Raw genomic sequence first — 26,958 nt, forward strand, 5'->3', positions numbered from 1 at the left:
GTAGCCATATCACTCTGCAATTCACAACTGGCAACCCACTGAAGCTCAGCAGGTGTGAGCCTGGCCACTACCTGGATGGGAGACCTCCTAGAAAAAACTAAGGTTGCTGCTGGAAGAGGTGTTACTTGGGCCAGCAGGGGGCGCTCACCCTGCAGTTGATGTGGGTCCTAATGCCCCAGTATAGTGATGGGGACACTAGACTGTAAACAGGCGCCGTCCTTTGGATGAGATGTAAAACCGAAGTCCTGACTCTCTGTGGTCATTAAAAATCCCAGGGCGTTTCTCAAAAAGAGTAGGGGTGTAACACTGGTGTCCTGGCCAAAATTCCCAGTGGCCCTTACCAATCTTGGCCTCCTAATAATCCACCTCTATGAACTGGCTTCATCACTCTGTTCTCCTCCCCACTGAGAGCTGGTGTGTGGTGAGCGTTCTGGCGCACTATGGCTGCTGTCGCATCATTCAGGTGGGGCTGCACACTGGTGGTGGTGGAGGGGAGCCCCATTACCTGTAAAGCGCTTTGAGTAGAGTGTCCAGAAAAGAGCTATGTAAGTGTAACCAATTATTATTAATTATAAGGTATAGTTGGACTTCATTTAGTTGCTTCTATTATCAGCACTATGGATATTGATTTTTTCTCACCCCATCACCACAATTCATTAGAACCATTATAAAAGGAAAACATTCTCGTCTTCACACTGATGAGAAAGGGAAATTAGTTTTACGAAATGAGACGATGTCCCCCCAGTTCTATCAATTATAACTTAATCGTTGTCTTCACGAACCCATGAAACAGAAGGTCCGGCTCTCGGTTTTTACGTTTTGTGATCGGAGCTGATCGGTCCTCCACCCAGCAGAGGGCGGTACACGCAGTTGTCGCTGTCCAGAAGCAGCAAATTGCGAATGTGACAGCTCGGTGAGTTTCCTCGGTGGCTGGAATAGCCAATCGACTCGCTGTTTACGGGCGGAGCTAGAGGTCCTCTTCCGGAGATGAGTTCCTGGGGTCTGCTTTTGTTACAGATGGTTCCCCCCCCCCACCCCGATCAGATTTAAACTTTAATAAATTACAGAGTGCGGCAGCCCTAGCTCACGCATGTTTTTTTCTAGGAAAAGACTGACGCGCCCGACCCGAAAGCAGCCGAAGTTGCGTCTCGTTTCGCGCCGGGACCATGCCGCTGGGACTGAAGCCCTGCTGCAGCGTTTGCAAAACCAATTCCTCTTCCATGTGGAAGAAGGGGAATCAGGGGGAGATCCTGTGCAACAGCTGTACCGGGAAGAGCGGCGCGTCCACCGGAGGAGCCCCGGGGACCGCGTCTTCCTCCTCGGCGCAGCAGAGCAATGGCGGCGGGAAGCAGGTGCGGACGATACCCAGGCGGCAAACTCGCTTTTCTGAAGCAGCAAGCGAGCCGCTTTGATTGGTAAAAGGGGCTGCCGCAGTGAAGGTCTTATTGGGGCACTACTTTTGTTTGATCGTCTTCTGGAGACCTTTATACTAGAGGTCTGTCGTAGGCCGAGGGCGTTTTGTTTTCTTGCCGTGTTGAAATGTTGTGTTTTTAGTCAGACGCGCAATCGCCTCTCCTCCTGTCTGGCGTTGCGGAACTGCTTGTTCGGGGTGGTTTGGTGAGTCGGGAAGGTTTATACCCCTGAATGCGTTTCTAAAGGTCATGGTCGAAGGATGATTACCTTTGGCACTCCTCTTTTTTTGTATCCTGCTGTTAATGGCTTGATGTGCCTCAGTTTGCGGCTCTGGAAACATGTCTGTTCCGGGTCATGTCCGGTTCTCAAACCAAAATACCCTTGAGGCAGCGTATGCATGCGCTGAAGTGCTTCGGATCGGATCCCAAATGTGCCTTTCCAGCCCCTCGAACTTGTAAAAGCAAAATAATTAATGATGTTCCGGGCTTTATCCCCAAAAAGTCCTTGACATCAAGACATGTGACACGAAATATGACCCTATATATTTTTCTAGCTAAATCTCGTCACGAAATGTATGAACTTTGCCTCTTAGTTTTAGGAGACGGGCTTACTCTTGTGCTATACAGGACTCCCACAGTCTTGTTTTCACCTGATAAGATAATCCTGTTTTTCAGTCTAAACAAGAAATCCACAGGCGCTCAGCGCGGCTGAGAAACACGAAGTACAAGGCTCCGGCGAACGAGAAGAAGGTTTCTACTAAAGGAAAGGGCAGACGACACATTTTCAAGCTCAAAAATGTAAGCTTTCACCCGCTATGTGCCAGCATGTGTAAGCAGCTGTCTGATGTAGCGAAAAGTCCAGAAACCCCCATGTTAATTTTTTTTTCCAGCCAATTAAAGCGCCGGAATCAGTGTCTACAATTATCACCTCCGAATCCGTTTTTTACAAGGTAAGCTGGTCAGAAAGCAGCGGCTAATTAACGGCACCCGTTGTGAAAGCACCGGCCGCACACTTGCCTTCCCCGTTGTCGTCCAGGGCGTGTATTACCAGATCGGGGATGTTATCAGGGTGATCGATGAGGAGGACGGGATGCCCTACTACGCCCAGATCCGCGGGTTCGTGCAGGACCAGTACTGCGAGAAGAGCGCCGCTCTGACCTGGCTCATCCCCACCCAGACCAGCCCCCGGAACCAGTTCGACCCGGCCACCTACATCGTCGGTGAGTTCATTGAGGCCGGACTCTGAGAAGCCGAACCGCACAGAACCGCTTCACGGCCACTTCCCTGTTCTCCCTTTCTTGTTTTGTTTGTTTGTTTAGGGCCAGAAGAGGACCTACCCAGAAAAATGGAGTACCTCGAGTTTGTGTGCCACGCGCCTTCTGAGTATTTTAAGTCCAGGAGCTGTCCCTTCCCCACTATTCCTCTTCGCCCAGAGAAGGGTTACATTTGGACTCATATAGGACCCACACCTGCAATTGCAATCAAGGAATCGGTTGGGAACAGTCTGTAGTCTGAGTGCAGTGCTGGTTCGTTTTTGTTTTTCTGGGCAGTGCGCTCGGAGACTGCTAGGAACTCGTGAAGTGCGTAGAGCGGACCTGCCCTGTGGAATGGCACTGCATTTATGGGATAATCTGCAATGTAGGCTCTTCCTATAAACGTCATTAGAAAGCCACTTGTTCCTGGGAAGAGCTGGATTCATCCACAGTCTTCCTGAAGAACAGCGTGCAAGATGGGGCTATGGAGGACTACACCTGGCTCCGGACTGCAGTTTCTGGAGAATGATATAGCCAACATATTTTTAGAAGGTGGGAAGAAACTGGAGTACCTGGAGAACCCCCATGTGAACAGTATTAGTAAATCCAGCGTTGAACCCTGAACTCTAGATCTGCAACCTTGCTGTCTAGTTTGCATTTGTGTTCTAAATGTCTCAAGAAATTGTGCATTGTGCTGGGAGGAGACAACGTGCTCTTGGCCATAAATTGTCTCTTAAATCTTTAGTTTGTAAAAGAAAAGAAGGTGATGTGTGAGAACATTTTTCACATATTTCATGTCAACATCATTTGTTTTGTACAGAAAAATATATATTGGAAATGCTCAATTTTTTGGAGTATTTAAAGCCTGTTTTTTTCCCCAAGGGAAGGGAAAAAGAGTTGGATGTTGAAACTGATTTGCTTGTAGGTTTCTAACAGCTGTGCTGGATATAATTTTACTTCAACCAATTGTCAAGCCATACAGCACAGCAAAGTTTAACAGTCACGGTCATTGGGATTGAATGAAAAAATTGTTTACTTTCATTCTTCATAGATGGAACAACATAGAAAAAGTACAATGACATAAGTTATTTAACAAAGGCATTTAAAATAAAAACAACAGTGATCTAGCACTTGGAAGTCTTTTTCCTCATTGTGATTCTTTTGCACATTAGTGAATAATGATAAAGTGACACAGTGGTTTGTTATTCATTGTAAAATCTTATACTGTATTTTTCACATCATTCTCATTTCAAAGATGGTGTGTAGGAAACATTTTATTATTTCTAGAACTTCAGTATTTGATTAGAAATGTATTGCACTTCTATAAGAAATGAGTCAGACCTAGTGACTTAAAGTCTTCTATGCAGGAAGGGGAGATTGCTTTTTTTAAAGAAATTATCGACTTAGCCCAAGTAGCTGTAGTATGAAAAGGAAAATGGTAATTATATCCAAGTACAGGTTCAGAGCAGCAAAGATGTATTCTTCAGGACTGAGGCTGTATTTGTATTTTCCACCCAACATGAGCTGGGTGTCCATCACCAGATACTGAGGAAGAAAAAAAGGATGGTTATTGTTTAAGGATGATGTTTTTTTTAACTTCTTGTTTTAATGTACTGCCACAAATGTTGTACAAATTTGGAATGAAAGTACTTAGGCAATGAGTTGGTTTATTCAGTGATGTTTTAGGTGTGCCTGGAAAAGCTGTCTACAAGCAAATGCTGCAATTATGGCTTTAGTGTTGTCTCTGATATTTCTGTGGTTCGTAACTGACAATTTGGCTAAAAATAGTTCACAATTTGTCATCCAAAATGTTTTTTCAACAAAAATGTTTTTGTCCACAGAATTGTGACCACCATTATCTTTGTTAAAATGCCTAGGGTTTTTTTTTCTTATGATTTAATAGTTCACAAAAGAAGTGCAAAAGAAAATATTTTTTGTTTCCTGACAAGTAATTTTACCATTTAACAAAAAAAACAATTAATCTGTCCAGGCAAGCACTGTACTTTAGGAGTATTTCAAGATTCAGACTTTGTTCTGTGAAGAGGGATCGTGATACTGTGGTCTTTGGCCGTTTCAGGGCTTGATTTTGCACTGGAAGAATGACCTAATTTTTATACTCCCCTGACATGAGCAAAACGTTGCTTTCTAAAGCAGAGTTTGTGTATTAGTAGTCCCTTATTTTTTCTTGATTGACATTAAGTTTAGGTTTGCTCGCTTATTAAAGAAGAGTAGTTCATGGAACATGTACTTACAACTGAAAAGACTAGTGTTCCTACAGCAGCGTACACAATATACAGCCACTGTAATGGGGAAAAAATAGAGCATATTATTAGACATAAGTGTACATCTAGAGTGTGGTCTTAAAGGTGAAAACTCACTAGTCCTTTTTTTTTGTACTGTATACTTATACTATATACTTTAACCCAGCCTTCTTAAAACTGGACCATTTAATTTTCAATATGCACATGTATTCAGTCATAAAGTTTGGAAGTAATATTATACAACTTACTAAACAAGGTATTTCCACCTAATTATAGCTATATAATTTATATATACCTATATATTGTACTTACATTGGTTCGGATAATTGCACATAATAATCCGAAAGATACGAGGGACCAGCCGATAACCCACATAGTTCCAGTTGCTGTAGTGAAGTCCCACTGGAATTACAAAAGGTCTGTTTATCAATATAAATATTTTTGCGTGTGAAGCACATTATCAGACTGTATGTCCTTAAAGTCTTCTCATACTGGGCCCTGAATATAAACTTCATAAACCTTGATGTGCAGGCCTGGGAGATTCGGAGAAGCAGGTGTGCTTGACTTGTTGTGATACAGGTTTACTGCTCAAGACTGGTCTTATACAATGTAATCGGGAGTATTTGCAAATCCTGGACCCTAGACCTGCAACCATGCTGTCTAGTTTGCATTTGTGTTCTAAATGTCTAGAGAAATTGTGCATTGTGTTGGGAGGAGACAACGTGCTCTTGGCCATAAATTGTCTCTTGAGTCTTTAGTTTGTAAAGGAAAAGAAGGTGATGTGTGAGAACATTTTCACAAATGCCACCATCATTTGTTTTGTACAGAAAAGTATATACTGAAAATGCTGTTTTTTGATGTATTTGAAGTAACTTTGAATTTAGCTATGCATCACATGAGGTTTTGTGGGAAATTCAGAAAACTTTGACATTCAATTCATTGTAGAATTATCAGGCCAAGTCATTTGATCCAGCCCTCAGTGCTGGTAGCCTGGTGTTTTGTATGACTGCTCTTTGTTGTATTGAGTCCAGAAGCTGTAACAAGTCTTTCTTCATTTCTGTAGCCATGCATGAGCACAGATAATAATGTATCAGGGGTGTATGACTCATACAAGCTTCCTGCAAATGTTTCATAAAGCTCCCCGCAAGAGTCGAGTTAACCAAGATGACGTCGGAGCCATGATCTGTTAACCAGTCCTGTTAATCAGAATTCCGGGACGTTTCATGTGATCTTCACATCGACAAGTGACGTCGTAACAGAGCACGGAAAGAACAACACTGACCCAGGGGTACTTTAACGAGAGCACTTACTTTCGTCTGCATTGCAAACACGCTCAGGGAAAAGCATACCAGTGCTGTAGCCCCCACGGCCCACATGACCGCTTCAGCATCAAAGAAACTGGGAAAAAAACAACTGTCAGTCATCCTGAGCACAGGCCCTGGTCCTATTCATGCATGCGTTGTGAAGATGGAGTGAAAGGGTTTCTTCCATTCTTTATCTTCAAACGCATTTTGTGGAACAAACAGAATAAAAATGTTTGGATATTTTAGGTTTATATTCAGAAGTTGCTCTTTGGTCTTGCAGTTTCTATTCACCTTACATACAAATTCCCTTGACACATTTCCATATTACAAATATGTACATATTCCTTATGTTAGTATCCATGTTAGTTTTAGTTCGTTTTGTGGCTGTGCTGCAGCCTACTTACACTGTCACTGATCCAAGAGTTAAACCTTCTGCTACAGTCTAAAAGAATATTGAAAACCAACTATTAGTACACTTGTTCAGTTTAGAATACATTAGGCATACTTAGATCATGAGTGAAAAACTTTGTTTTTCCAAACCAAAAATGCAGAAAGTAGTTTTAAAGGGTAATCTGTAACATGCCCAAGTTACTCGAATGATTACATTTTGATTAAACTGATTATCAGTTACTATATTGTAGATGATCAATTTACTGTGTATAGTAATGTTCAATGATAAATTGAATTATTTTTTAAAAATAAAAAATCATCTCGCTTTGATAAGATAAATTACTTTATTGGCCATATACAATTTCTTGTATCTTGATCAAAACACCACTGTAAACTCTCCAAGAAATGTTGTGGTTTTCCCCAAATATGCAACAATGCACTATTACTACAGTAAATCTTTTTACAGTATATAAGCTTTTTTAAAGACCTATACATCGTATCAAAACAAAATAGTATGAATACTTACAAACAGTCCAAGGAAAATAAAATTCATTGGGACTTTTCTGCGGACACCAGCACAGCAAGCCAGGACTATAATGAGGACAAATACTGCACAACTGAAACAAAGGGAGTAAATGTAAAAACATGGTCTCCTTAAAATTGAATACATAAACACTTGTGCGTGTTCATTTGCTATAAAATTGTCAATTTGTATAATTATGCTCAGCATGTACTGCAGATAGTATATTGGAATAAAAATTTATTTAAAACATATGGGACATTCATCTCCCATCTGCCCATAACATGATCCCTCTGTACTGTATGCAGTTAGAGCCTGATTCGATTACTACCCTGCCAGGATGAACCCTAAATCAGCTCTTTTGAAAGACCAGGTATTGTGACCACTGTGGTGAAAACAGGATTTTGGGATCATTGTTATAGTTATTATTCAGTGTGACCAACAGTAGTGACCGCACCAGGGATCTGAGTCCTGCCCTCAAAAATGTCAGTAAAAAAAAAAATCTCTTTTTATTTTTTCACAGCCTGTCTGCCCTGTCTTTCTCACACTTGAAGAAGACTTCACGGCCTAAACGTTGTGTTTTCTCTCTTCTATTTTCAGCATGGAATAAACCTATTACTTGTTCCTTTGTTCCTTTGCAGCGTATGCATGCTGACGCATGACCTACTATAGAAATCTAAAGAATGATTACCGGCTTAATCATATTAACCTGTTCATGATATCTCTTATCACTTCCAAACTGTCAGTCTGAGACAGGATCAGGTGAGTGTGATTACTTTAAGGGTAGCTTTAGGTCAAGATGTAATTGGCAGAGATCACCTTGATAAATAAGGGTGAATACAATCATAAAATTGGACTGTCGAAACTTGACTCCAAGTGTGGTAACATTACCCACTTGTTCTTACAGCAATCTACAGAAAATACCAATAGTTTTATTGTGTCAGCATATAATCAAAAGTTTAACTACAGTCATAAAAATGATTAAACCCCTTTATCTGCTGATGTAACCAAAATAAAATGTCTTTCCTATTCAATACAATAGTTCCATTGGCTAGTGTCGTCAGTTAAATGTACAGGTTGAGTAGTACATTTAAAGTGCTGTAATTTCTCAATACTTACAGACATCCATACGTAAACCAGTACTGCTCCCTCACCCATTTGTTAAGGGTTTTCCTAAGATACAAAAAGTTGAAAATACAGTACAGTAGTATCACTTTTTATTATTATTATTATTATTAGGCTGTTTTTGTTTCCAAAGCAACTCACAGATGTATGTGTTGTACACACAAAACTTATACACTGGGTTTGCAGCCTGGATGAGTAAGACAGTGCTTTCGTCACCTTGCAGAAGTGAAGCAAGACGGCCTGGTCAGTACTGGGGTGGGAGACTATAAGCAAGGCAGAATGTCCAGTGAGTGGTGCTGTGGGAAGTCTAGGTGTTGCTTTTCCCTCTGAACAGGGATTTCTAAACCCATGTCCCAGTGAGGTGGCTCTGCTGTGGGAGGTGCCACCTTTCAGATAAGATGTTAAACCAAAGTCCTGGTTATTAAATGATCCTTTGGTGCTAAATTCCACCATGAAATTGCATATTCTAGCTCCCCTACATTTCCCTCTTAAGTGAGCCGGTGAAGTAATTTCACACTCGTTCACTGTCCTGCTTTGTAGTGATCCTTCATATCAGAGGGAGGTTAAGTGGGTGCTCTCCTACCCATTCAGGGTCACAGGGGAGCCAGAGCCCATCCTGGCAAGCTATGGGCGCAAGGCAGGGTACAAGTGAAAGCAATTATTAATAATTAATTATTAATTACCATCCTCAAAGGGCAGGGCACCAGGTGCGACCTTACACCCCTGGATAGCAAGGATCCAGAACCCTTACCTCTATTCCACACTGTCAACTGATATCGAGAGCATTTGGGTGCTAAAACACATCAAGTGAACAAATACAATTATATTTATAATAGAAACATGATATACTATTAGGGAATAACTAACCTGACATTCCCAGGGATATTTTAATGGCGAGATACCTGACCTTTATCGAAGTCCTAGGTACCAGAGAAATCCTGGGACAGCAGTGATTTATTTCAGACACCTTCAATAGGTGATGTTTTCAGAGAAACAAAACCATCTCTTACCAATAGAGAAACATGCAGATGATTCCCACTGTAATTATTAGCTGAACCATCAGGGTTAGATAGACTTTTCTGACAAAAGCTGGAAAAGCAGGAAAAAGAGGAAACATTTAATTAGCTTAATAAAGTACAGAAGAATCCATCCATAAATAAACATGCAAATATGTAAACAGTGGCATCTTTTAATTTTCATACACTTTATTAAGCTTTGGTACTGTATATATGCTAAAGAGTCACATAGAGACATTTAATTTTTGTACAGGATACCAGACCAAGTAATTAAAGAAAAGATAGTTTAAATGACATGGAAAAGAATGGAACTGTGAGTGAGAATGTTATGTCAAAACAGACAGGGATTAGTATTTTATGGTTATAGGGATTGTACAAAGAAATTAATCATAAATGATGTTTTTCAATCTGCCATCAGTAAACCCACAGTATAATAATCTAAAAAAAACATTTCTATTTTTTTTACAAAATGCATAAAAACTGGGGTAGAATGTTGTTTTCATTGCAGGCATTTCCATGTGTATGAGATCTTACTGTAAATTAATAAACCGGGATTAACTGTGATTTACTATTTTTAAATGTGTGTGACTGCAATACACCTCTGTACATTTAAATTGATCCAGAGTGGATGTGATTTAACTTCTGATTTAGTTGGTAGAAGCAAAACTAAAATGAAATGCTTATCTGCACTTTCCTCTTGTCAGTTAATTAATTGATAATTAGTGAGGGTGGGAGCCCATTCAGTATTAAATGATGAATTCACAATTGTATAATGTTAACAGTGGTGTCACTGCTGACGTAGCCAAGTTTGTAGCTCAGACTAACATTGACAGTGAATCTTTATACAAACCTTTAGCAACATTTTTCACTGTATATACATAGAGGATGTATTGAATAAAACATTTTGAGAAGGTGGGGCTACAGACACTAGGATGATACTATGGGTTCATAAATTATTACAAAGAAAATGGAGAGTGAATCTATTAATTTTTGTAAAGGTCTATTTAATTCAATTATTAATTATGAATATAATTTATGGGTTCAAGCACTGACAAAATTTCCCAAGGAGTAATAAAAATCACAAATTCATATTCTGTGAATGCATTAAGAATTACAAAGGATGGAAGCGATAATATTTACTGAAGTGACCGCCTAGTCTGAATATTAGATCATCAAACTGTTTCCGTTGTTTTACAGTAATGACACAGAAGGAGCTCATTAGCAGACCACTTGAGTGAATATTTTTTTTTATCCACCCGGACTTCTCGTGGAGAGGAAAACTTCATCATCTTGTTCTAGGTTAGCCACATTTCAAAAGAAGTCATGTAAATGGCACGTCACCTTTTCCCTTCATTACAAGCAAAACAAACAAACAAACAAACACGTTCGACACAGAAACTCTCTCACCTCTTCTGATCCCCTTCTCAGAGAAGCAGTTGTCAGAGTCTGGCCCAAAGCCGGCAGTGTACCCCGGGGGGCAGTCAGGCTGGGCCCCCGGAGAGCCTCCCCTGCTGTCAGCTGCTGAAGGGGCTCCATCATAGTCAGGAACCGGGAATATCACAGCCAGTTTCCCGTGGCCATAGTTACCAGAAGGGGCAGAAGGAGCAGGGTGGCCGTCGTGTGGCACACAGTCTGGCTTTGCGGGCCTTGGTGTAGTCCATGAGGGTGCGTAATCTGGCGCGTAAGGAGGAGGCTCCTTCTGGCTGTTTTCCATTTTATGCAGAAATTCGTCTGGGTCTCTTTTTTTATTCTCTCAAAAGAACACAGACAATACTTCTGAATTTCCTGAGGAACGGTACCTTTAAAAACTTGAGAAAAAAAAAACCAACACAGATTTCAGAACTGTTTGTGAATAGTGAACCCCGTGAAAAGCCAATGTACACTCCCATCCAAAACGGAGGCATTTAGCAACAGACCAGCCTGCTAGATGCACAGCAATACAATAATGTCCCTTCTTGATCTCACTGAAGGTTTAGTCCCTGGCCCTGAGACTCAAAAATTGACACTGACTGTCACCTCAAGGTAGATGAAGAGTATTGTGGTCCTGGGATAGAGAAATAATAACTGGATTCAGTTTAACCCCTTAATCAACCAAATGTCTTGCTATATTTTACAGGATTTCTGAACACAGTAAACAAGGACAACTCCAATAAAACACTATTCATATGAAATGTTCACAGTGATCAGATACAGTATATAACAGGTAAGATTTCATCGACCAAATATCATCATCACTCTTTTCAGTTCATTTAAGTCATATAATATTCAGTTAAAGAAAACACATTTTCATACTTCATATACCATCAGTAAAAACAAATCACATTTTTCCAACACACACGTATTGCGACAGGTCTGTGTTGCGTAATTTACAAAGAAAACCACAGCTTAGCTTCTCCGACAGAGAAGCTATTTTATCTTTGTCACATCAATCAAAAAATGGTCTTGTACAATCCAAAAGGCACAAGGTAATAAGTTTTTCTTAAATATACATAGCACTGGTTTCATATTCTGTTATTTGTTTGAAAGGCACGATTAGGCCAAAGTCTACTTATTATCACCCTGTCCTCCTATTAACTGGACTTGGGTCCCATTTAGCCAGTGTTTTAGGTTTTTAAGAAAAATAAAATGCTGAGCACTGACACACATTGCGGTTGAAAGTGTCAAAAAACCCTGTGAATACAAATTCAGATATTAAGTCCTTTTACATAGCCCTAATCAAGTCTTCACGTAGCTAAATCAGAGGCCAAAACAAATAAAAAAGCAGGAGCTTACCTCACCTTATGAATGTATAACAGTAGTAAAGAATGATCTTTGACAACAACAAAAAAAAAGCTAGAAATCCAAATTCAGGCTGTTACTTTGGACAGTACCTGGTACTGAATGACACTGTTTCATCAGGTTACTGTGTATTATATGACTGGTTTCTGTTAAACATTGATAAGGAAGCAGCTATTCAAATAAGGAACAGTAAGAATTACACACACTTAAGCACATGAAAGTTGCTAAAGAAATATACAGTGCTGTATTGCACAGCTTGATAATATCTACTTTGGTAAGGGAAGCAGAATTGTGGTTATTACAATTAAGTAAATATTTATGAATGAATACGAACAAAAATGGAAAACCCAAGGTTGAAGGATTGAGCTAAACAGTACGTTTTATTTTAAAGAAGTGACATTTGACATGAATACCTAGCTTGTAAAGTGCAACAGCGATTTCTCCAGGAAATTAAGGTAAAATGAAAGAAAGGTTTCAAGTGAGTCTTGAATCGTTTCGCTTCTTTCCCCATCAAAATGAGCAATTTTTTTATTTCAGATGAAAAACAGCAACCTAAATAAACACAATTTCAAAATATAGCGCAATAAACCAAGATTTCCCCGCTCGTGAACGATCCCACAATGCCTCTGCAAGTATGACGCCTGTTTTTTTAAGTATGGTTTCTCGTTTATATGCTGAACTTGACAGCTTTAACAGAGGGACTGGGTCCCCTGTTTCATGGATTTTTTTCATCATTGAACTTCACGTAGACAACAGCAACTAACAAAAGGTGTTGAAAGTCATCACAGGCATGGATGCTTATTAAATTTGTGCATGACATGAGCATTTCATTTCATATCAAATCCTGCATATGTAATCATATTACATTCGATTGCTGTTTAAACTCAGTTTAGCTCTGTTTCCAATATGGGCATGTCAAGGATGTAAAATGGCTGCTCATCTTTCTTCACTCATTATTTTCATTTACCTCACTGTAAACCAAAACTTTTTTTCTCTTTAACCTCTCTCTCATACAAATAGAAGAAAACACACGAACTTTCACAACATGACAATTTTCTCTTTTTTTTGCTAACTAAACTGTAATACGACAAAATGTCTCTTCCACGTAGACTATCGGATAGATCTCAGAGCCAAGTCTTTGTAGACGATCTCCTTCCCATGCCCAAAATGTTAAAGAAGGATAAATAAGCCCATTTTGGTTTCTTCATTTATTATTGCATTTATTTTTGCTGTCCTATAAATCTACTGTATGCCAGATTGCCAATCTGCCCAATTAGAAAGTCTCCAAGTGCAACTGAATGTCCATGGCTCCTTCAGCCTGCACTGCACAGATGTGCTCCAGGGTTGTGGTTTGGGTTATGAGCTGCTTTTCCTCTGTATCCTCAAATTAACTTGCATGGTGGTGGACATACTTCTCAGCTTGCTGGATTGCTGGAGCCCCCAAAGCCTTCTTTATTCTGTCAGTGCCTGGGGAGAAGGGAACTCTTGGAATACTCAGTTTTCAAGAGCATTTCATTGCTATAAAAACTGCAATGCCCTGATAAAAGGATCAAAGAACAATTTCCCTTGGACAGAACATTCAACATACTGCTCATTAAAAATATGGTTTAATTGCTCAGTGCCTTCCACTCATAGTCACATTGCACACACTGAACAAGACTATGCAGTGCTAAGCACAATACATCGCAGGATCTAAGACTAGCTGTATCTCCTAACAGTCTGACATTTAAAATCTTGACTCTCTATGCCTTAACTTCAGCAAAACCACAGTGCAGTGCAACAGCCCCCGTTGGCCCCTATAGCCACATGCTGGATGGGATGAACACTGGACAGGACCCCAGTCCATCACAATGGGCGGACAGACACACACTCACACTAGGACCAATTTTCCCAGAAGTCAATTAACCTATTCGTATGTCTTTAGACTGTGGGAGGAAGCAGAAGCACTAAGGGAAAACCCACACAAACACAGAGGAGAATATACAAAATCCACACAGCTAACACCCCAGGTCCGGAAAAGACCCCAGCACTGCAAAGCAGCAATGATAACTACAGTACTGCCATACTGCCCCAAGGGTTTTAATATACAGCATTGTGCATTTAGTTACACATAAATCTAGACAAAGACTAGGGTGCAATTGGTAAAATCTCAGGAAAAGATACAATGGAGATGGAAAATGAGTACATAAATCAAGGTGGTATTACAGTACTTACCTATCTTAATGTTTTCAACTGTGTCCGAAAAGACAACTCTAAACCAACCAGGCTCACAAGAGCTGAAGACCTGTCCAGGGCTAATTAACACTTTCTCATGAATCAGCTTCCACCACAAGTCCATCTCTGCCTCGAAGGACTGTTCCTTTAAGAATGATCTCAGATCAGCCCAAACAAAGAAGCCAGCAGAGCTTTTAAGAACTGAGACGCCGATGTCTTGCAGTCCTTTCACTAGAATTGCCCTGGACTCCAAGAGTCGCCTTCTGTTGGAGGGCAGAAATATTGTGTTTATCCAGTCTAGATTAAAAAAAAAACACATGGAGGTTTGCATTCATATACTGTATGTTAACCAATAACAAGAACCATAACAAACAGGAGTTAAAAAATAAAGAAAACTGCACCATTGGTAGCACTAAACCATGCCTTATACTGAAGTTGTCTTAGTTTTTAGTCGAGTGCTACAGTGACAGATTGACTTGCTCATTTTTAATATTTATGTTTTAAATAACATACCAATTACCATAACAGAACACTCACCTATTAAAGTGCAGTTTTTTGCCATGTTTTTTTTTAAACTAAGTAGATAACATTGTGATTATTCAGCATTTTCTCTTTAAGCTTTATGTACTATATATCTTATATACTCAAAACTGCTCTTTGTTTTCACTATTTTAGAAAATGTTTGTTTCACTGGATTTCAGAATTGACCTGCAAATACAGAGAACAGGGCAACTGATACCACGTTGAATCACAGGTGTTGGAATAAACATAAATTTAAAAATATCAGTGAGACTTTTGGGGGAGATGTTAAGTCATTAATTCTAACCTCCCTATCAGCGATTTTCATTTAAGAGAAACAAAACATTCAACATATGTGTCCACATGCAAAAATCAATGCCTCCGTTTTGACTTGTAAGACGTAGTAGCAATTATAATAATTATAATTAATAATTGCTTACACTTATATAGCGCTTTTCTGGACACTCCACTCAAAGCGCTTTACAGGTAATGGGGACTCCCCTCCACCACCACCAGTGTGCAGCCCCACCTGAATGATGCGACAGCAGCCATACTGCGCCAGAACACTCACCACACACCAGCTCTCAGTGGGGAGGAGAACATAGAGATGAAGCCAGTTCATAGATGGGGATTATTAGGAGGCCATGGTTTGTAAGGGCCAATGGGAAATTATGGTCAGATCAAGTTGATTTGAAGAGAAAGGAGGCTCTGAGAGTGAGGAAGGGGGCAAGACGGCTGCTCGGCACCTCTGTCCTGAAGAAGGTGGGTAAGCAGCTGCTGGGTCGGGCCAGCGCAGCTGTGAAAACTAGCCAACCGGATCAGAGCCCTGCGCACCTCCTGGTTCCTGGTGTGTACAGTTCCCACCCGAAGCCCAGCCAGTGCAAAATCCTGCCGCACAGAAACCGCACAACACAGATTGGATCAGCCTGCGGTATTAACCCACCGCCCAGAGTATAAGCCTTGCAGGCATCTGTCCATACGTACTTTGCTAAATCCCCACAGCATGTGTGTTCGCTCTGGATCAGGTAAGCTGAAAGAAAAGGAAACATACTGTAAACGGTGACGTGAGCAGCGCTTCTGCTGTCCTCTCTGGTGTGTCACGTCGTCTCCTGTACATATCTTATTACACACCGGCTCCCAGACCTGCAGCTGAGGGTCACATGCATTCTGGCTCATTGCTTCACACCACCTAAACATTCTAATGAGAGTTACCTGAATTAGTGCTGCCTGCGTACGAGTGCAAAACAAATGAAAAAATGTAAAAGAGACACTTACTGGCTCAGGAGAGCTGAGCTGGAATTGAACTGGGTCCTTCAGGACAGGAGTTAAGACCTGCTATGTGCTTTGGGCTTGCCCTGTATTTTGTCAAGTTGGCCATTAGTCCAGAAAACAGGCTTAAATATTTTTAAAGCTAAAAAGCAGAGAGTGAAGGGCAGGAGCTGAAAGCTACAATGACTAAAGGTTTGAATGGTTCTTTGATGTTTTTTTTACAAAATGTCATCACAGTTTCCCTGTGTAAACTGCAAAATTCAATCGTCATACTGTAGGTGTCTATTAACAGGTGGTAATAATAACGCAATTATAATTTTAAAAAACCAGAAATCAGAATTTCCCAACACAATTCTCTTTGCGTGACTGGAATTATGCAGAGTTATGACATCCACCAAAGCAGTATACTGTTCTATTCTTGAAAAAAGTTGGGGTTTTTTACCTTTCAAAGCTATGAATGCTTGTGAAGGCTTTTCCATCATATACGGATAACATGTATATCTCATCAACAATTACATGTAGCTTATACCTGCGAGCAAGCAGAAGGAAACAGCAAAATTATGTTTTTTATATTTTTTATTCTCCTTATAAATATATCAATACTTTTTATTCATTTATGAATCCAACTTTTAAAATCAATCTATTTTCTATTGTAGCTATAAACCACACACATTTTATCAAGATTATGCCTTCTTTCTAAAACATCATGAGAAAGCTGTACATTTTGTAATTATGAGCTTCCTAATTGAAATCACTGCAGCTGAAAAGCTGTAACTAGTAAATCCTTTCAGTAATTTCAGAAGTCAAGAAAGTTGTAACTGGAAGATACATGCAACAGATGGCAGGCATGACCTGTGTTTTGAAATTAATTTATTTTCTTTTATGGCGTTATAGTTCTTGCTGTCTGATCTACTATAAATGACAGATGATATATTAGAAGCTGTACCATTAGAACAAACACGATCTTCTCAGAAAATGCTGTGCTTCCATCATGCTTTTCTTTAAAATTAGTTCTTTTAAGAAGCCAACTACAGGCTGTGTTGGACCTCTGACCTGTGTGCAAACTCCAGGCAGTCCATCAGTACTTCAGCTGGGTAAACCACCCCTAAAGGATTGTGAGGGTTCGTCAGGATTAAACCTCTGACTCTGATGCCCTGAGAAAGACAGGAAGCCAACATAGGAAAACGGCATGATGAAACGCTCCGCACAGCCTTGTCAAGGTTACACTGCCACAGTTTCAAACTGGCCAATCGGTCAAAACGGCAAAAACACAGAAGCAATCTAAAAAGGCACTGATTACCTTCTTTGTGGCCTCAGCCATGGCATCTTCTAGCTTATCGACTGCCAGCATGAGTGGATATCCTGTACCTTTGGAAATCTGCAATGCAATTCACAAATACAGCTTTCAACCAGTGTCCTGCTTGCCAGACCACAGTGCGTTATACAGTATATCTGGCTAACCTTACTGTCCAGTGGAACAGGAACTGGGTTCACTTCTCCATACAGCCACGTGTATGTAGCTATACCCCCATAGTAAGGTGAGGGAATCAGGTAGCCATCTAAACAAACAAAAAAAATGGGAGAATTTCCAAGGATTCTGTGAGGTCCAGTCTGGCAGTATAAGAACTGTGTATAGTTCTCTGCCAGTGTATTGCACACATACCTCCAGGCTCCATCAACACAGTGGTCAGGGCAGCAAGAGCAGAGGTGCACCCATTAAGGACAACAATCTGTAAAAACAATTCCCACAGGTCACACAAAATCAAACTTGCCACAAAGCTGACACACTGGACAGGGCTATCAAGAGTCAAGTTAATTGTGGCCTGATAAATGATACCCAACACCCTGATTTATGTAGTGTATATGAATGCACATCAGCATAGGGACAGACAGATCACAGCAGGATTTCAGACTCCAGTCTTCAACACTATAGGCAAGAGAGTTAGTTACTGTACCTAACACAGCCAGCAGCTACAGTATATCACCCTGCAACTCACAACTGGCGACCCACTGAAGCTGTGAGCCTGCTCAGTACCTGGATGGGAGACCTCCTGGGGAAAAACTAAGATTGCTGCTGGAAGCGGTGTTAGTGGGGCCAGTAGGGGACGCTCATCCTACAGTACAGTCTCTGTGGGTCCTAATGCCCCAGACACTATAATGTAAAAAGGTGCCATCCTTCAGATGAGACGCAAAACCAAGGTCCTGGCTCTCTGTGGTCATTAAAAATCCCAGGGCGTGTCTCGAAAAGAGTAGGGGTGTCATCCTGGCATCCTGGCCAAATTTCCCCATTGGCCCTTAACAATCATGGCCTCCTAATAATCCCCATCTCCGAACTGGCTTCATCACTCTCCTCCCCACTGAGAGCTGGTGTGTGGGGAGCTTAAGGGTGTACTATGGCTGCTGTCGCATCATCCAGGTGGGGCTGCACACTGGTGGTGGTGGAGGGGATCCCCATTACCTGTAAAGCACTTTGACTGGAGCGTCCAGAAAAGTGCTATATAAATGTAAGGAATTATTATTATTATTATTATTATTATCATCATTATTTTATTAATAATAAAATAATAATAATAATAGGACCTGTTTAAATAGATAAGGGGAAAACTGAATATGTAAATGTAGCAGAAGTAGGTAGGTACTTTATTAATCCCATGCGGGAAATCCAAGATAGAACAAAGCTAGATAGAAATTAAAAATAGAAAAAAATGTCGTGATTTCCCTCACATGCTTCAACAAAGAATCATTTCCTATCAGTAAACAGGAAAATCAAATGTTCTTACATGCTCGGGGTTTAGTGGAGTCGGAGCTTTGCAATATTCGGTGAGAAAGTTTGCCGTCTCTTCCCGGAAACTGAAGTGCGGAACGCAGTAAGAGGAATAAATCAGACAGACATACAGTACATAGCAGGCCAGCATGTACCCCACAGAAGAAAGTGTTCTTAAAGTGAAATGGAAAATACTGCACCATCAACAGGCTTTTAAAGAATTAGATATACAATATTATTACACAATACGTTACCAATAAACCCTTAATTAAAACGGCTTTCTGACACAAGCTGCATTTTGCCATATATTCCAATCCATAAACTTTGGGGAAAAAGAAGGAAACTTGTACAGATACAGTACATGCTAATCGGGCCTTTTCTCTTAAATGCTCGGAAACACAAACTCGAGAAAAACACAACTATTTTTTTTTTTACCACGTACATTGAATGTATTATGTAGATGCACAAGCAAAACTCTCTCCCATGGTGACCTCCCGGTCTCGGTACATGGGAGCTGGGAGACGCACCCCTCCTCGGCCCTGCCTCAGGGTTGCAGGATTTGGGAGGCAGGCAATGAGTTTCAGCAAGTGGTAACACCCGGGAGACCCGCCCACTTGCCGAACAATATGATTGATCAAGCACATTCACCCCTTTTATGACCTTATTATTGTTTTGAAGAAACGTTATTTTAGAACTGCATTCTTTTAAAGAATTGTATACATTGCGGTAATAAAGTTTATTTTCTTAAATTGTCTTACGGCGGGCTGCTCGATTGCGGGCTAACAACTGCTGTCACTTTGCTTAGAATAAGCGGGGCAACTTCTAAAAAAAGAAAACGTTAACAGGCGACATCAGAGAAAATCTGTAAATAAAATAAGAGTTGGTGTTTGGGCGGAACCGTTCAGAAAAAATCATGGCAATTTTGGTAAATCTTAGGCAGTTTGTTGCAACTTTTCTGGTAAATTAACTAAAGTTTATGAGAAAAAGAAAGAAACGCAGTCGATGCATATTTCATGTATACTATTCAAATGATAAAAAAAATAAATTGAGAGAATTCTGTCGCTCAAACTTGGAAGAAGTGGGGATGTAACATGAAACACCACGCCTCTGACTGGGCGTCGCCTTCGAGTTTGTATTTTTAGTTTGGCTTCTATCTGTGACACATTTCGTGGACATCAGGCATCTTTTAGATCCGACTTAAGAGTTCACGAAGGACAGGGCGTTTCTCTGTATTACCGACTTATCTAATCTTCTGGTTTGCTTATGGTGCTCTAGTCAGACACTGCGGTGTACCAGTGCAGTCTTACACAATCTCGACAAATGTACCACATGCAAGAAAAAAAACAGACGATAGTGAAAGAGGAATTTTTATTTGATCTTTTCCAATTAAGTGTTTCTATCTAATCACTACTTAACTGTGACTTTTTTTACAGTAAAGTTACTTAGAGTTACAGCTGTCGTGTATGTGCTGTAACACGAACTACTAAAAGAAACAAAATAACCGGAGGCGAGGACTGTGCTGCCGGTTGCTCTTCTCGTTTACTGGACTGGACGGGACTTCTCCGCAATTACACATATGATATAACACAGCCTCCAAGGAGGTATACCCCCGCCAAAGGAAACGGATCCAGCAAGCAAATCTCCATGCATTACAGCAGCAATGTAATCAATGTGATCTTACCCGCGCAGCCCCTGTAGATCGGAATACTGCAGCAATTCTGGCGTCAGGCAGTTCGCTTGAGCTCCAGACAGCTAAAAGTCGAAAGCAAAACTTTTGGTAATTCGTGCGTTTACTGTAGCTCTTTGATAGGAGCAATTATTATGATTTGAATCACAATGACAACTGTTGCAGTATTGCTAGCTCAATATACAGCACATAGCACCGACTTTGGACATAGCTTGTGCAGGACCTGTGCTGTTCATTCGCTCTTCTTCGCAGTGATCCCTGGGGCTCCCTCTAGAGGAACCTCTAGCAACAACACCTCTGAATGCTCAAGAGTCGTCTCGATCGCAATACTGCTGAGTACTTCGAGACGTGCTACAGAAAGAACTTCTCTGCAACGACAGACAGTCACCGCCCATGGCTGGTGAAGACAAGGGACCGATCACTCACCTTGCTTTGGATAAACAATATTCAAGCTGAATTTATAAAATAATATTCTAGATTTCAAGACAATGCTGTATTTTACATCTGCATGCATAAATCTAGAAGTATTTTAGGCATTTGTATTTTTTGCATAGGAAAGTATATTATGTGGCCAAAGTTTACAATGTTTAAAGCAACATCAACGCCTGGAAGGATATCCGCAGAAACAGTATCTCCTGTTTAGACTACTCTAGAAAACCTTTTTTCTAACCTAATTTCTGTTGCCACTAAGGATCTCAGTACCCTTTCTGTGATGAAAATTTTGGACAAGACCTTAGAACCATGCTAAGGCTCAGCACTGTTGAACTGCAAATGTCAGCAGGACATTCTGTGTCGGTGTTGCAAGACAGGGACCTCGTGTTGGACGACAGAGGTCTAACATCATGATTATGTAATGCTGAATGCCTTCGAATTTAGTCTGCCACAACAACAGCTTCATTTATACTGTATATTCTTTGTGAGCTTTGGGGGATAACGTTAGAAGACAGAAAATATTTTTTTTGCAAAGGATCTTTTACTCTTGGCTTTGAATTTTCTTAAACATTTTAAAGAACATGAAAACTGACATTACATAAGCATAAAAAACATTTTGTTTAAATGCAAAGTGAAAAACATCTCTTTAAAATTTAAACTTACCACAAATACATGCATATAAGCAAGATAAACATTAAATCTTTTTCTCGTTAACCTTAAACTCTTAGCCATGTTGTAGATAACATTTTATACATTTAAATCAGGCAAACATCACAAAATTCAGAATGCATATTATACATATTCAGGACTATTCATCTTAAAGCCATACTTGAAGTAAAAGACTGGACTACTTAGTGCATCGCTAGGTTTTTATTTAATGATTACATCTCCATTTTAAAAGTTTACCATCTGTGATTATATACAAATTTTGAGCTACAGAAGCCTTCAATAAATGCTGCACATAAAAACAAACTGCAGGAATTTTAAATTAGAAGAAAAAGCAGGGTACTTACTCTTTCTTCAATAATATCATAGCATAATTTGTTTTCACTGTTACCAAAGTTCAGAATTCCCTGAAAGAGACATCACTTCAAATAAATGGAAGAAATGAATATTACATTTGATCTAGCCAGACCTCTCTTTTCCTATAGGCCTTTTGCTTTTTTGCTTAAAAACATTTTTTTAAAATTTGATTTCAATCCAAATATCTAATAGATGTATCTTATTAAATTAAAACTAAAGCCTACATTTACTTGTATGTAAAAATGCTTATGTTATAGACAGTACTCAAAATTAAAATAACAAAGGCATTTTATTTTTTTCATCAGACCTGTACAGCAACAAGATTCTACTTCACATTACCTGAGGATTGTTCTCTTTGTTGAAGGGATCTTTAATGTACATGTCAAAACCAGTCCTATGGAGTCCCTTGTATGCTGCAATACGTACTCCGCGAGACGACAAATCGCTCTCCATGACAGAATTGAAGGTGACGACCACAGAGCGATACAATACGTACAAAATAAGAAATGTAGCACTGAACTCCGTTGACACCGACTGCAGAACTAAAAACTGCAGAAATTCTGAGTGTGCACTTTACAGACAACAGGAAGTACAAGAAGAACCGGTTACCCAACCCCTACTGTAGGTTAGACCTCTAAGGAAGCGCCTAACACAACAAAATGAGGAATAGTTCTTTCTTCTAGGCCAGTGGTTCTCAAACTTTTTGGACCAAGTACCACCCCTGATCAAACCAAAGCATCCAAGTACCACCTACAGTACAAGTCATCTTCTCATAGGAACCCCAGAGATTCTCAATGACCAACATGAGTGCGCGTGTGCGCACACACTCACACACACATATAATACATATTATAATAATAAACGTTATTTGATATAGCGCCTTTAAAGGTGACTTCTCAAAGCCCTTTACAGAAAAAAAAACAGGAACAACAACAAATAAAAATAAACAATAAAAAAGCACTATTTCAGTGAGAGGGGTGAGCCTGTTTAGTCGAGCAAAGCAGATGTGAATTCATTTTGTGAGCCTTGATACAATTCACAACAGAGTCTAATAGGTTTTAAATCGTCAGGCATTTTCTTGACGGCAAAGGTCTCGCGGTGGATGTTGCAATGCGTCCATTCATTTCTGCAGCAACCTCTCTATATCGTCCAACTACACCGCTGTGTCGGCTTGTCATCGCTCTAGCACCGTCTGTACAAACTCCGACGCATTTTATCCAGTCGATGCCATTCTCTTCGATAAATTGATTCAGAAGCTGAAATATGTACTCTCCTGTAGTTCCTGTTGGTAGCGGCTTACAGAACAGAAAGTCCTCACGGGACGTACCCTCAAACTCGTATCTAACGTAAACGAGCGAATTGGCCAAATCGACTACAGACTCATCTAATTGCAATGAAAAGCATCTGCTCATCTTAACGCGCTCTACCAGCGTACTTTTGATATCATCCGCCATTTCAATAATTCTATGAGTGACTGGGTCTTTCAGAGGGGGCAGCCGGTCGAGCTGTTTAGCAGCTTTTTCTCCACACATAATACGTGTCAGCTCTTTTGCCAACGGTAAAAAAGGTTCTTCAAAAATTGTGTGGGGCTTACCTGCTTTAGCAATCCGCAAGCTTGTATTTTTCCCCGTTACCGTTTCAGGAGTCCGTCTCAGAAGTTAAAAGAAGTTTTTATTTCATGTGCATGGGAGCGAAACACAGAGACGCTCAGTGTACTTTTCTCAAATTAATCTAGAACAGTTCTTACATATTTTTCTGTTCTCTATCACGCTTTCCTGTGCTCACAAGATTACTAGCGTTCCTAGCACGCATTCCTGCGTTTACAACATTGGCATTGTTCCAAAATCACGCACATTTTCCTGCCTCTCTATTTGCTGGAGATGCGTTTTTTTAAATACAATTGGTCACTTACAGTACGTTCATAGCACGCATTCCTATAGAATGGTATAGAATTACATTGTAACTGTGTCCACTCAAGTATTAGGGCGCGCTGTATCGTAGTACATGGGCTGCGTATTCGACACGTATTAAAATAGAAAATATGAAAACCCGTCCCGATTTTTCAACGCACACAACAAAGCTCCAGGGTCATGTGGTGTACCAGCTCGCGTACCACAGTTTGAGAACCACTGCTCTAGGCAGTGTGTAAATGAATGTCCCTTCCTCATTTCATGCTCACTAAGACGAGGGCTTGGTTTTTTGAGGTTTAGAGACGCGGTTTGTGTTTGCACGCACACTCGTCATACTGCATGTACTGTACTCGTCACAAACTGGTTCTGCAGTCGGTGTTGGGTGTTGGGTGTTGTAGTAGTACACCCTACGAGAAATGGAAATAACGGAATGAGACGAGAGGCGTAGTACGGGGAAAACACACAGGATGTGTTTAATGGTGCAATAAAGTAAACCATGAGAGTTCGTGAGAAAGTGAACGGGGAAACAAACAGCAGCACCCCAATCCGAGCAGGTCCAAAACAGGGCCGGGGCACAGTCCATGAGTCCATGTCCGAAAGATCCATCCTGGGACGTGACAGGGTTAAAATCCCCGAAAGGGCAGGTGCTCCAGACCCCCGGCTCAGAAGCGAGAAATGTCAGGGGTGAAACCTCTACCCCTCAGGTTCCCGGCCGTGGCGCGACCTGGCGCTAGGCGGGCCTCACGATATCCACATCCTAATGGCAAGGCCTGAGCCCGGGAGGCGCTGAGAATAGATAGGGGGACGACTGGGGAGACAACAAGGCACACCTGGAACACATATGAACAATCACAGGGAACTATTGACAGGAGTACACGGAGCGCCCTCTAGGGGTGGGATATCGACCGTGACACGGTACTATGCAGTGCTCGCCATCAGCAGCACCGCTGGTCTCGCACAAGGTGTGGACCGAGCATGGAACAATTGCCGTAATTAATGAATTAATTATTAATAACAGTTTATGCATGCAAATAATATCGACAAATACTGAGCAGGGAGGCATTTAACGTGCTAGTGGTAGGTCTAAAAAGTGCAAACTTTACCTTGTTTAAGTGAACCTAAAGTAATGGAAACCCGAATTCAGACATTGTCCCTTATATACCTTGCATACTTTATAGAGAGGGATTTAAAACCAATATCGTGTTTTTAATGGACCCAAGCAGGTTAATGATGGCGCACCACGAAGACAGAGTCGTAATGTATTACAGTGATAGGAGGACGGTACAAATAGCAGATCAAAGGGTTCAGGGACAAGACATTTCGGACCAGGCATGTACTGTATTACACGCCGAATACTTTGACGGTTTCATTGCACAGTACATTTTATCTCCCAATTTTCCGGGTAAATTTGCCCAGCCACGGTCCGGTGAATTAAGGACATTTGAATTTGTTATATTCCGTATCCTTGTTTTCAGCACTTTTATTGTTTAGTTAGGACAGGGTAGTGGAGTGTAACGAGATTACGTCCGCGAAAAAAATCGCTGGTGTGTTATTGTAAGCATTCCGGGGCGATATTGTTTTTAATGTTATTAATCCGCTTGCCATGCATTGTGATGTACTGTAGACGTGCACTACATTGCTGAGGTGAAAAGACACAAATATTCATTAACTTCACTAATGTTTATTTATTGATAATCATTCCTTTAAAGGCAGTTTTATTTGCCTGTGTAAAGCTGTGGTTATCAGGTCTGCTGGGTTTTGCTCCAGCCTGCTTCTCGATAACAAGCTCATTGATTTAATTTATTATTTGCGACGTGCGTGTACATTCTCTTCCAGCTTTGAAAAGGTTTTATGGGGGTTGTTGAGCCAATTCCTGACTTTCTCTCATTCAGGTGCGCGGAAATGTAATGTATCCGCTTCTCAGTTCTCGGTTATTTTATTTTGTATGTGAAATAAAATCCCGAATTCGTGACTAGAAACAAAATGCAAATACAATCGACTCGCGGTTTAGGCGGGGTTTAGGGATTTTGTGTAGCGCGTAAAGCCAATTTCGCGTAAAGTCAAATTTTACCATATAACCCCCCCACTAACCTCTGAGGGTAATACAAAATATTACATATAAGTGTAAAAACAGTACATAAAGTAAGTGAGGTGACTATATAGGCTTATGAACTCGCTTTCGTAGGCGTGTTTGACGAATTGTTCAGAGAATAAAGCATTTTTGTTTCAATATTGCTTATTTTCAACTGAAGCAACTTCAATAAGCTTCAATAATCTAACTAAGGTGGGTTGGATGGTGACAGCAGGTGTGCAAGTGTTTGACAAGCAAGATCATTCTCACCCGTGTCTCTTCATCATTAAGTGCTCAGCTATAAAGAACTTATGAGCCAGTAATAACGAAGCTAATGATTAAGTTTAAGACAAAATGCAGAGTTCTATATGTTGAAGGCATTGGTAATATACTTTAGCCTAGGGTATTTTTTAAACCAGAGCAGAGAAAAGACTCTACTAGTGAGTAGAGATGAATTACAATTAGCCCAGGAGTTGAAACAACCAGGACAAAGACTGACAACTTTGGAGTGATGAAGGTTCCTCCCTCAGAGCTGCTGCCCGTCTGTACCCACACACCGGCTGGTTTCTTTTCAGTTGAATGCTTTAATGAAACAAATCTTTAATTCAACTAACAGGTTGAACGGTTAGAACCTTTGCATTTTTTTGGACACTGAATTTGGAGATTTTAAGTTACTTAAGAAATGCAATTTTTAAAAGGCAACCTGGCTTGAATCATTTTGTAGTTTCGAGTATATCAGTATTTGTGTAATAGGTTATACAGCCTATCAGTGATTTATCATTTTGTATTTGATTTCACCACATTATGTATACAGGTATTTATTATCTCCCTTTGAAAGATCAGTACTTGTTTTGATTTCATATATACAATATATATAATAAAGCTGTACTGAAACAGAAATGACCATGACCAGGACTGGGTATAGCATAAGCTACCTAGCCATTAACTCTGTAACCATTGACCTAGTCAAGCTGTTGAAGTCAATATCCTGGCCAAATGACCTTGTCTTA

The 26,958-nt window shown here is 40.4% G+C and overlaps 3 protein-coding genes across 6 annotated transcripts; 1 reads left to right on the forward strand and 2 right to left on the reverse strand.

Moving 5' to 3' along the window:
• The first annotated feature begins 959 nt into the window (after positions 1-959).
• gatad1 (GATA zinc finger domain containing 1) lies at positions 960-3,802 on the forward strand. The gene is made up of 5 exons (XM_088929434.1): positions 960-1,352; positions 2,088-2,210; positions 2,303-2,362; positions 2,449-2,632; positions 2,732-3,802. Exons 1-5 carry the CDS (start codon positions 1,167-1,169, stop codon positions 2,920-2,922), a joined length of 744 nt encoding a protein of 247 aa, XP_088785560.1. The 5' UTR covers positions 960-1,166; the 3' UTR covers positions 2,923-3,802.
• Positions 3,803-3,927: 125 nt separating this feature from the next.
• Positions 3,928-12,148, reverse strand: LOC148823116 (protein lifeguard 1). Of its 3 annotated transcripts, none has more exons than XM_088929433.1 (10): positions 12,059-12,148; positions 10,689-11,031; positions 9,276-9,354; positions 8,260-8,313; positions 7,147-7,237; positions 6,635-6,672; positions 6,237-6,324; positions 5,239-5,328; positions 4,918-4,965; positions 3,928-4,210 (listed from the first exon to the last, which is right to left on the reverse strand). In XM_088929433.1, the coding sequence occupies exons 2-10, from the start codon at positions 10,993-10,995 to the stop codon at positions 4,061-4,063; spliced, it is 945 nt and encodes a 314-aa protein (XP_088785559.1). In that variant the 5' UTR covers positions 10,996-11,031; positions 12,059-12,148; the 3' UTR covers positions 3,928-4,060. The 3 variants fall into 3 exon arrangements, with proteins under 3 accessions (XP_088785559.1, XP_088785557.1, XP_088785558.1); XM_088929431.1 differs by having other exon boundaries at positions 10,689-11,089; XM_088929432.1 differs by having other exon boundaries at positions 10,689-11,089; positions 12,054-12,148.
• Positions 12,149-12,420: 272 nt separating this feature from the next.
• On the reverse strand, positions 12,421-22,525 carry LOC148823117 (1-aminocyclopropane-1-carboxylate synthase-like protein 1). 2 transcript variants are annotated; one of them, XM_088929632.1, is made up of 13 exons: positions 22,307-22,525; positions 21,958-22,017; positions 20,507-20,577; positions 18,842-18,911; positions 17,725-17,791; positions 17,523-17,620; positions 17,362-17,439; positions 17,115-17,215; positions 16,504-16,590; positions 15,777-15,822; positions 15,539-15,680; positions 14,274-14,570; positions 12,421-13,526 (listed from the first exon to the last, which is right to left on the reverse strand). In XM_088929632.1, the coding sequence occupies exons 1-13, from the start codon at positions 22,418-22,420 to the stop codon at positions 13,447-13,449; spliced, it is 1,311 nt and encodes a 436-aa protein (XP_088785758.1). In that variant the 5' UTR covers positions 22,421-22,525; the 3' UTR covers positions 12,421-13,446. The 2 variants fall into 2 exon arrangements, with proteins under 2 accessions (XP_088785758.1, XP_088785759.1); XM_088929633.1 differs by lacking the exon at positions 21,958-22,017 and having other exon boundaries at positions 22,307-22,481.
• Between the last annotated feature and the right edge of the window lie 4,433 nt (positions 22,526-26,958).

The sequence above is a fragment of the Atractosteus spatula genome, chromosome 12 (genome assembly GCF_055471065.1).
Source record: "Atractosteus spatula isolate fAtrSpa1 chromosome 12, fAtrSpa1.hap1, whole genome shotgun sequence".
Lineage (NCBI taxonomy): Eukaryota > Metazoa > Chordata > Actinopteri > Semionotiformes > Lepisosteidae > Atractosteus > Atractosteus spatula.

Bases quoted from the DNA above. Each gene is read 5' to 3' on its own strand.
- gatad1 (XM_088929434.1), top strand. From the start codon at position 1,167: ATGCCGCTGGGACTGAAGCCCTGCTGCAGCGTTTGCAAAACCAATTCC. The intron at 1,353-2,087 runs GTGCGGACGATA...CCTGTTTTTCAG, and splicing joins GCAATGGCGGCGGGAAGCAG to TCTAAACAAGAAATCCACAG. The intron at 2,363-2,448 runs GTAAGCTGGTCA...GTTGTCGTCCAG, and splicing joins CCGAATCCGTTTTTTACAAG to GGCGTGTATTACCAGATCGG.
- LOC148823116 (XM_088929433.1), bottom strand. From the start codon at position 10,995: ATGGAAAACAGCCAGAAGGAGCCTCCTCCTTACGCGCCAGATTACGCA. The intron at 6,673-7,146 runs GTAAGTATTCAT...ATATTCTTTTAG, and splicing joins TTATTTTCCTTGGACTGTTT to ACTGTAGCAGAAGGTTTAAC. The intron at 4,211-4,917 runs GTAAGTACATGT...TTTCTTCCTCAG, and splicing joins GAACACTAGTCTTTTCAGTT to TATCTGGTGATGGACACCCA.
- LOC148823117 (XM_088929632.1), bottom strand. From the start codon at position 22,420: ATGGAGAGCGATTTGTCGTCTCGCGGAGTACGTATTGCAGCATACAAG. The intron at 15,823-16,503 runs GTAAAAAACCCC...CTTTTCTTTCAG, and splicing joins AGCATTCATAGCTTTGAAAG to CTTACCTGATCCAGAGCGAA. The intron at 15,681-15,776 runs GTACGTATGGAC...TCTGTGCGGCAG, and splicing joins TGCTGTGGGGATTTAGCAAA to GATTTTGCACTGGCTGGGCT.